Source organism: Trachemys scripta, chromosome 14, assembly GCF_013100865.1.
Source record: "Trachemys scripta elegans isolate TJP31775 chromosome 14, CAS_Tse_1.0, whole genome shotgun sequence".
Lineage (NCBI taxonomy): Eukaryota > Metazoa > Chordata > Testudines > Emydidae > Trachemys > Trachemys scripta.
Genome location: NC_048311.1, coordinates 35,742,665 through 35,751,063, shown reverse-complemented (window position 1 = coordinate 35,751,063; position 8,399 = coordinate 35,742,665). Strand labels below are relative to the sequence as shown.

Sequence of the window (8,399 nt, the reverse complement as noted above, 5' to 3'; positions counted from 1 at the left end):
ACAGGGGCGGGGGAAGAGGGCAGAGAGGAGTGAGCAGGGGGTGGGGTCATGGAGGGAAGAGGTGAGGTGGGGCAGAGTCTCAGGGGAAGGGGCGGCACGAGGGCGGGGCCTTGGGGAGAAGGGGCGGCATGAGGGTGGGGCCACGGTTCAAGCACCAATGCCCCCCCTCTTTAGGAACCTTCCGCCACTCCTAGTGTAGCTGCCATGGGATGGGGGGAGGGGGACAGGACTGGCTAGCCACCTGAGTACGTAGCTAGGGTCTCGGATGGGATTGTACTCTAGCTGCTAGCTCATGCTGCGGCAGCATGGCTGTTATTTTGAGCACACTAGCTTGATCAAAGCAAGGGTGTGTACATCTACCCAAACTGGGAATTACAATGACAGTGTGGATGGTCCCTAAGTACCTTGCTCAAGGTCACACAGGGAGAATCCAGAATCCAGATCTCCCCCCAGTGCCCCATTCCTCCCCTCTTTGAGCCATAGGCACCAACTCTGTGGGTGTTCTAGGGCTGGAGCACCCACAGGAAAAAAGTGATGGGTGCTCCCCCCATCAGCACCTCCCCCTCCCTCCCGGCACCTCCAGCCCGCCGTGGATCAGCTGTTCCCCGGCATGCAGGAGGCACTGGGGGGACGGGGAGGAGCGAGGGCAAGATGCGCTCAGGGGAGGGGGCTGGAACAGGTACGGTGGGGGTGGGGCCTCGAGGTAAGGAGTGGAGTGGGGGCGGGGCCTGGTGTGGAGCAGGGGCGAGCACCCCCTGGCACATTACAAAGTCAGCGCCTATGATTTCAGCTACCTGAGGGCAAGGATGGTCCAATGGTAAAGGCTCTGGCTTAGGACATGGGCAAGTCAGTTTCACCTTCCTGCTGGGCCACGGGTTTCCTGTCTGACCTCAAGTTAGCCACCTAGCTTCTCTGCATCTCAGTCCCACATCTGTAAAACGGGGGATAATAGCACTTCCCTACATCTCAGGGGTGCTGTGAGGATATATAGATTAGAAATTGGGAAGTGCTTTGAACTCTACAGGTGAAAAGTGATTTATAGGAAGGCAACAGTATTATTTGTCCCAGTGGAAGTAATTGGCTTGATCTGGAGCAAGGAAGATTTAGACCAGATATGTGGAAAAACTTTCTAACACTTAAGGGGAGTTCGGCTCTGGAACAGGCGACCTACGGAGATTGAGGGACTCTCACCAACTGGAGGTTTTTAAGAGCAGGTTGGACAAACACCTGTCAGGGATGGGCTAGGTGTATTTGGTCCTGCCTCCGCTGGTGGGGCTGGACTGGATGTCCTCTCGAGGCCCAGTCCAGCCTGACATTTCTAGGACCACACCAGTGCCACGTGGCTACGCCGTGTGGGTCCCTTGGTGGGCAAGGAGGTGAGAACTGGTGCTGAAGCTTTTCCCACAGTCGGTGCATTTGTAAGGCTTCTCCGGCAGATGCGATCGTTGATGGACCACCAGGTGGGAGCTCTGGCTGAAACTTCTCCCGCACTGGGGGCAAAGGTAGGGTCTCTCTCCTGTGTGGGTCCGCCAGTGCTTAACGAGGTCTGAGCGCCGGGCGAAGCTCCTCTGGCAGTCGGAGCATTGGTGGGGCCTGCCCTCTGCATGGGCCCTCTGATGGGCTGCCAGGGCCGGGCGGGAACCGAAGCCAACCCCGCAGTTGGGACAGAGGTAGGATTTCTCCTCCGTGTGGGTCCTCTGGTGGGTGATGAGGTTGGAGCGCTGGCTGAAGCCCCGCCCGCAGTCGGGGCAGTGGTAGGGCCGCTCCCCGGTGTGTGTCCTCTGGTGGGCGTGAAGATTGGAGCTCTGGGCAAAGCCTTTCCCGCAGTGGGAGCATTTGTAGGGTTTCTCTCCCGTGTGGATCCTCTGGTGTTTGATCAGTACGGAGCTGTCCCGGAAGCTGCGCCCGCAGTCGGGGCACTGATAGGATTTTTCCCCAGTGTGGGTCCGGCGGTGTACAATCAACGTCGAGCTGGTGTTGAAATTCCGCTTGCAGACGGCGCAGGTGTAGGGGCGCTCCCCCGTGTGGGTCCGCTGGTGTTTGATCAGGTTGGAGCTCTGGCTGAAGCTCTTCCCGCATTCGGAGCACCTGAAGGGCTTTGCCGCTGGACGGTGCGGAGGGGCCGAGCTCGGATCAGAGCGTGCCTTGCGGCCCCTTGGCTCTGCCTGGCGGGCAGCCGGCACTGGGCTCTGCTTCGTAACAGTGCATGGAAAGGATTCCCCCTCTGAGTGGGATCTCTGACGTGCACTGACGTTGGAGCTGGTGGGTTGGGGGCTTTGCTCAGTGCTAATGCACGGAGAGAACTCTTCCTCCAGCGGGGTTTTGGGATGTGTATTGGGGGGTGCTGGGCTCGCCTTCAATCTTTTCCCCAGATCAGCTTCCTCCTCTGGGTCAGCTCCCTCTCGTGCATTGTGATTGGAGCCACTTAACCTTTGCACGGCGTTAGCACGTGGACGAGATTTCTCCTGTGGGTGCGTTCGCCGATGCACATTGAGCTCGGAACTGGCGTCGAACCTTTCTCCGCAGTCGGGGCATTGATGGGGCTTCCCCGCTAGGTGGGATTCCCCATCGCTGGTCTCTGCCGAGCTCTGGCCGACGCTTCTCCGGCTCTGGGTATCTTTACCGGAATCGTGTTCCTGGAGGACTGTCGGCGTGGTGCTCACGCAACTTTTATAGGGCTTTGTCTCCTCATGGAGTCTCTTATGGGTAATGAGGTGGGAGCTCTGGCTGAAGCTTTTCCCACAGCTGGCACACCTAAAGGGTCTCTCCCCTGTGTGGACCCGGCGGTGCTTATTGAGGTCCGAGCGCCGGGTGAAGCCCCGCTGGCAATCAGGACATTCGTAGGGTTTCTCTCCCGTGTGGGTCCTCTGATGGGTGATCAGGGCGGAGCGGCTGGGGAAGCTTTTCTCGCAGTCAGGACATTTATAAGGCCTGTCGCCCGCGTGGCTCCTCCGATGGGTCAGGAGTTGGGCGTTGGTGCTGAAGCCTTCTCCGCAGTCAGAGCATAGGTGGGATTTCTCCTCAAGGTGGGTCCTCTGGTGGGAGATCAGGTTGGATTGCTGGCTGAAGCTCCGCCCGCACTCGGGGCATTTGTAGGGTCGCTCCCCGGTGTGGACCCGCTGGTGGGCGCTGAGGTTGGAGCTGGTGCTGAAGTGTTTCCCGCAGTCGGCGCAGTGGTAGGGCCGCTCCCCGGTGTGGACCCGCTGGTGGGCGTGCAGGTTGGAGCTCTGGCTGAAGCCTTTCCCGCAGTGGGAGCACTTGTAGGGCTTCTCACCCGTGTGGGTCCGCCAGTGCTTGATCAGCACCGAGCCCTCGCTGAAGCTCCGCCCGCAGTCGGGGCAGCGGTAGGATTTCTCCCCGGTGTGGGTCCGGCGGTGCACGATGAGGGCTGAGCTAGTGTTGAAGCTTTTCCCGCAGCTGGTGCATTTATAGGGTCTCTCGCCCGTGTGCAGCCTCTGGTGAGTCAGGAGGTTGGAGCTCTGAGAGAAGCTCCTGCCGCACACGCTGCATTTATAGGGTTTCTCGGCGGCGACCGCGTTGCTGTCTTGGGGTCCCTTGAAAGCTCGCCGATGGCAGGCATGTTTATCCTCTTGTTTTACTGGGTGCTGCCTCCCGGACCTGCGCCGACTCTCCCCGGTTTTCCCCCCCTGAGAAGCAATCCCTTCGGATCTTCCCGAGAACGCCCCGCGTGGTTCCGCATGCTCCGGACCTCCCTGCCAGGGATTCATCTCTTCGTTCTCATGCTCGAGCCCGTCAGCTGCTGGGATAAAAAGAGAGAATCTGAAGGCGAGTCGTTCTCTGGGCTGGGAAGAAAGGAAACCTCAGCACCGGGGGTTGGGGAAACTCGATAAGGTGCAGAAGCAGACGCCGAATCCCTAAAAATGCCCGGATCTCGGCATAGCCTCAAGCTATTGGACCCCTCACAGGAATCATGGAGCGGAATTAAACGGCCTGTGCTATTCAGGTGGTCAGACTAGATCTGCATTTCTCCACCCGTGGGTCGGGACCCAAAATTGGGTCTCCAGAACATAGGCGCCGACGCTGTGGGTGCTCTGGGGCTGGAGCACCTGCGGAAAAAAAAAAGTGGGTGCTGGTGCAGCCGCAAAACAGCTGTTTGGAGGCTTGCAGGAGGGCGGAGAGCAGCCAGCGATGGGCAGGTGAGGACTCGGGGATGGGGTGCAGCTGGGGCAGGAAGAGGCGGAAGAAGGGCAGGGCCTCAGGGGAGGGGGCAGAGCAAGGGCAGGAAGAGGTGGAGTGAGGGCGGGGCCTTGGCAGAGGGGGTGGAGTGGGGGTGGGGCCTTGGGAGGGGGGCAGGAAGAGGCGAGTGCGGGGCCTTCGGGGAAAGGGGTGCAATGGGGGCAGGGCCTCAGGGCAAAGGGGGGGTGGAGCACCCCCAGGGAAAACTAGAAGTTGGCGCCGAGGCTCCAGAATGTTTCAAAGGGTCGCATGGCAGCTCCTGCGGCTCCTGTCCCACGGGGCTTGCTGGGCTTGCCTCCCCGCTCCAGGCACTGCAACCTCTCAGTGCCACTCAGGTTTGGCCCAGCTGTCATGGCAACGGGAGCCTCGGTAGGCCAAACCTGAGTGAGTGCCCCTGCAACCCCATGAGCCAGGGCACAGCTCCACTCACACAGATTGGGTCCAGTCAGGGGCAGCGCTGCTAACCCAGAAGTCACAGTGCCCGGAGTGGAGAGCCAAGCCCAACCAGCCCCACAGCATGGGAGTTGCAGGAGCTGCCACTGTGGGGCGAGCGCCGAGCAGGACCGAACCCCCCTAGGTGCAGGATCCAACTGAACCCACCCCCAAGCCTCCACCCCCAGACTATTTACTGGGTCGCGACAGGCCACAAACATTGACAAATGGCTCCTAGCGCCCAAAAAGGTTGAGAACCACTGGGCTAGAGGATCCGAATGATCCTTCTGACCTTGAAATCTTTTTGGAAAGGGTTGCTTATTTCACGCACTTTACACGCGTGTAAAAGACAACACAAGGTCACAGTGCGAGGAAGGCTGATGGTCTTGTGGTTAAGGAAAGGGGCAGGGCCGCAGGACACCTGGTTTCATTCCTCAGCTCTGCTACAGACTTCCCTGTATGACCTTGGACAGTTCACTTAGGCTGGGATGTTTAAAGGCGCCTATGTGAAATAGACATCCAACTTTCATTGTATTTCAGGAACAACTTCTTGATTCATTTTAATAACTCCCTTAGGTAACCTTTGAAAATGCCAGCCTCAGTTCCCATCTGTGAAATGGGAATAATAGTCCTTCCCCCCTCCCCTTCCTATCATGTCTATTTAGACTATAAGGTCTTTGGGGCAGGGACTGAGTCTCACTGTGTGTTTGTAGCGCACCCAGATCTCAGCTGCTGCCTTTAGATCCTATGTAATACAAATAATGCAGAGTCTAAGGCTATAAGAAACCATTGTGATCATCTAGTCTGACCTCCTGGCCAGAGAACCCAGGCCAGGGAACTTCCCCAGAATAATTTCTGTTTGTACTAGAGCGTATCTTTTAGAAAAGCATCCAATCTTGATTTAAAAATTGCCAGAGACAGATAATCCACCGTGATTGTTGGCAAATTGCTCCAATGATTAATTAACCTCGCTATAACTAAGTAAATCAATAGCAGAAAGGTTCCAGGAAAAGGAAAACAATTAGGGTGACCACCTGTCCCAATTTTATAGGGACAGTCCCGATATTCGGTACTGTGTCTTATATAGGCGCCTATTACCCCCTCACCTTGTCCTGATTTTTCACACTTGCTATCTGGTCACCTCTAAGAACAATGCCAGCAAACTAGTCCTACCACAGAGATGCCCAATATAAGGTACATTTAGGGGTTCATCATCATTATACCCAAAGTACTGGGTCGCTGGCTAGAGCTGGCAGAAAATTTTCCAATGGAACCGTTTTCTCACCAGGAAATATTTTGACAGAATTGAAATGTTCTCTGTAGGAATGTCCCGATTCTATTGAAACTTTCAAGCGAAATCAGGCAGGTTTCGAGGGTCTTTGTTCCAAGGCAGCCTGCCCTGGAGCAGAGGAGCATATTTAGGAAACACCATTCTCACTGCGGAAACATTTCAATGTTTCTGAAGTAAAATATTGCAGGACTTCAGTTTCACGACAATTTTAACGGTTTTGGCTTTTTGTCCCAATTTTGGCCAAAACGTTTCCTGAACACTCAAAATTTCACAGAACCAAAATTCTGTTCTCTAGCCAGGTTTAGTGGTGTGGTCCTCAGGATGCTACAAAGTGGTTTGAAATAAAAGGCAGTATTTCTTCACACAACACACAGTCAACTTGTGGAACTCTTTGCCAGAGGATGTTGTGAAGGCCAAGATTATAACAGGGTTCAAAAAAGAAGTAGGTAAATTCATGGGGGATAGGTCCATCAAATGGCTATTAGCCAGGATGGGCAGGGATGGTATCCCTAGCCTCTGTTTGCCAGAAGCTGGGAATGGGCGACAGGGGGTGGATCACTTGATGATTACCTGTTCTGTTCATTACCTCTGAAGCACCTGGCACTGGCCACTGTTGGAAGGCAGGATACTGAGCTAGATAGACCTTTGGTCTGTCCCAGTATGGCCCTTCTTATGTCCTAAAATGAGTTTCACTCCTATCCACAAGCATAGTTCTGACCCTCAAAAGGTGCCAGAGAGTCTAAGGAGTCCACTAGGGACTTTGCTCCTGCACAGAATTTTAAGTGGAAGATGATCAGACACTACGGTGATGGGCGGCTGTAGAGAACCGATAGCTAAAGTTGAAACAGGAGAGGAGCTCTCACAATGCCAGCTGAGAAGCGTGAGCTGTGGGGGAAGGTCTACTTTTTAGGCTTTTCTGCTCCTTCCCATTCCCACTTCTGGATTTGTACTAGGAGCCTGTAGAACCAGCTCCTTAGCTGGTGCACATTGGCACTGCCCCACTAACGTCAATGGAGCTACCGGACCAAGATTTTCAAAAGCAGCTGCTGAATTTTGGATGATTAACCTGACACACGATAAAGAAGCCCTGATTTTTCAGAGGATAAGTTCTCAGCACTTTTTGAAAATCCGGCCCCGTTAAGATGGACACTGAAAATCATTAAGTCACTTTGCAAAATCTTGGCTCAGCTAAGGAGCTGGGTGACTGTTGCCGTGATGCCAACGTCTGATTTTTATCTCCAGCCTCATGATGTTTAGTGTTTTCCTCAAAGCCCCAGTGCCCAGAGTCAGATGATTATGGAAGAATCTCAGCTTTAATTTTTTTTCTTTTAAAAAAAGTACATTTCTAGCCTCAAGGTTAAAGAGAAAAGCTTGAAAACTTGGTTCTTGAGTCTCAAAACCCAGAAGGCAAATAATAAACTATAATAAAATAATAATTAGTAGTAATAATAATAAAATAAATAAAATTATTATTAATAATAATGAATAATAATGTGTTTATTATTTAAAGCCTCATTAGTTGAAAGCAGTCTCATGATTTTGGGGGGCTGACTGGTTCTTGAATGATTTCAGCTGGCAAAGACAGGGGTCCTGCAGTCCAGCCCCAAACAGGGCACCTTGCTCTCTAAGCAGCTTCTTAGGGGTCAGGCTGCAAAATGCTCAACTGCTGTATTGACCTACATCAAGGTTCCTTGGCTACCTTCCCTGAGCTGTCTGTCCATTGCACCTACCATCAATCCCCTTCCCAGCACTTACCTGGATTCATACCGAGAGGGCCCTGTGCCCAAGCACCCAGGGGTAATTGGGGAGCAGCCCCAGCCAACCAGAGATGCTTCTCTGATGCACCGGGGGTAGCAGAACCTGCATCCCACTTGCCTTTTGTGTTTCCATCACAGATGCACTGTGGGAAATGCAGTCTCCACTGCAAGGCATAAAGACACGCACTCTTTGTTGCAGAGCAAACTCCAAAGGGCAGTCTGTGTGGCAGAGAACTATGGGAAGTGTAGTCTCCCTTGCCGTGAAACAGCGTTTTGCATCGCAAGGCATTGTGGGAGCTGTAGTCTCTGGGCCTGATCAGAAATGTAGTGTTTGTGGTGGAGCATTATGGGGAAAGCAGTATGCATGGCAGAGCGTTATGGGAAGTGTAGTTTGCATTGCAGGGCAGTATGGGAAATGAATTTCTGGGAGGCATGAGGACTACTTGATGATTGTGATGTGCTGGAGAAGAGGCTGTGGAGGGGCAGGGAGGCATCCCAGCTTTAAGAAACAAAGTGAGCCCTGCAGGATAACAAAGGGAGGAATTCTTTGCCTGCCGTGAATTCACCATTAGTTAATTCATTTTAAACACCCAGTCCAAGGGCCTGGAAGAAATGTGTTAAGAGCAGGATGTGAACCCAACCTCCACCTGCAGACCACTAATACCCAGCTCAAGAAAGGCACACAGAGCCTTAAGCACGGTCCCTTTGATCACTTAGCTAGC

General features: G+C 53.8%; 1 protein-coding gene across 2 annotated transcripts; it reads right to left on the bottom strand.

Moving 5' to 3' along the window:
- Positions 1 to 698: 698 nt before the first annotated feature.
- On the bottom strand, positions 699 to 7,874 carry LOC117886900 (zinc finger protein 271-like). Of its 2 annotated transcripts, none has more exons than XM_034789008.1 (2): positions 7,676 to 7,874; positions 699 to 3,760 (listed from the first exon to the last, which is right to left on the bottom strand). In XM_034789008.1, the coding sequence occupies exons 1-2, from the start codon at positions 7,683 to 7,685 to the stop codon at positions 1,344 to 1,346; spliced, it is 2,427 nt and encodes an 808-aa protein (XP_034644899.1). In that variant the 5' UTR covers positions 7,686 to 7,874; the 3' UTR covers positions 699 to 1,343. The 2 variants fall into 2 exon arrangements, with proteins under 2 accessions (XP_034644899.1, XP_034644900.1); XM_034789009.1 differs by having other exon boundaries at positions 699 to 3,757.
- Between the last annotated feature and the right edge of the window lie 525 nt (positions 7,875 to 8,399).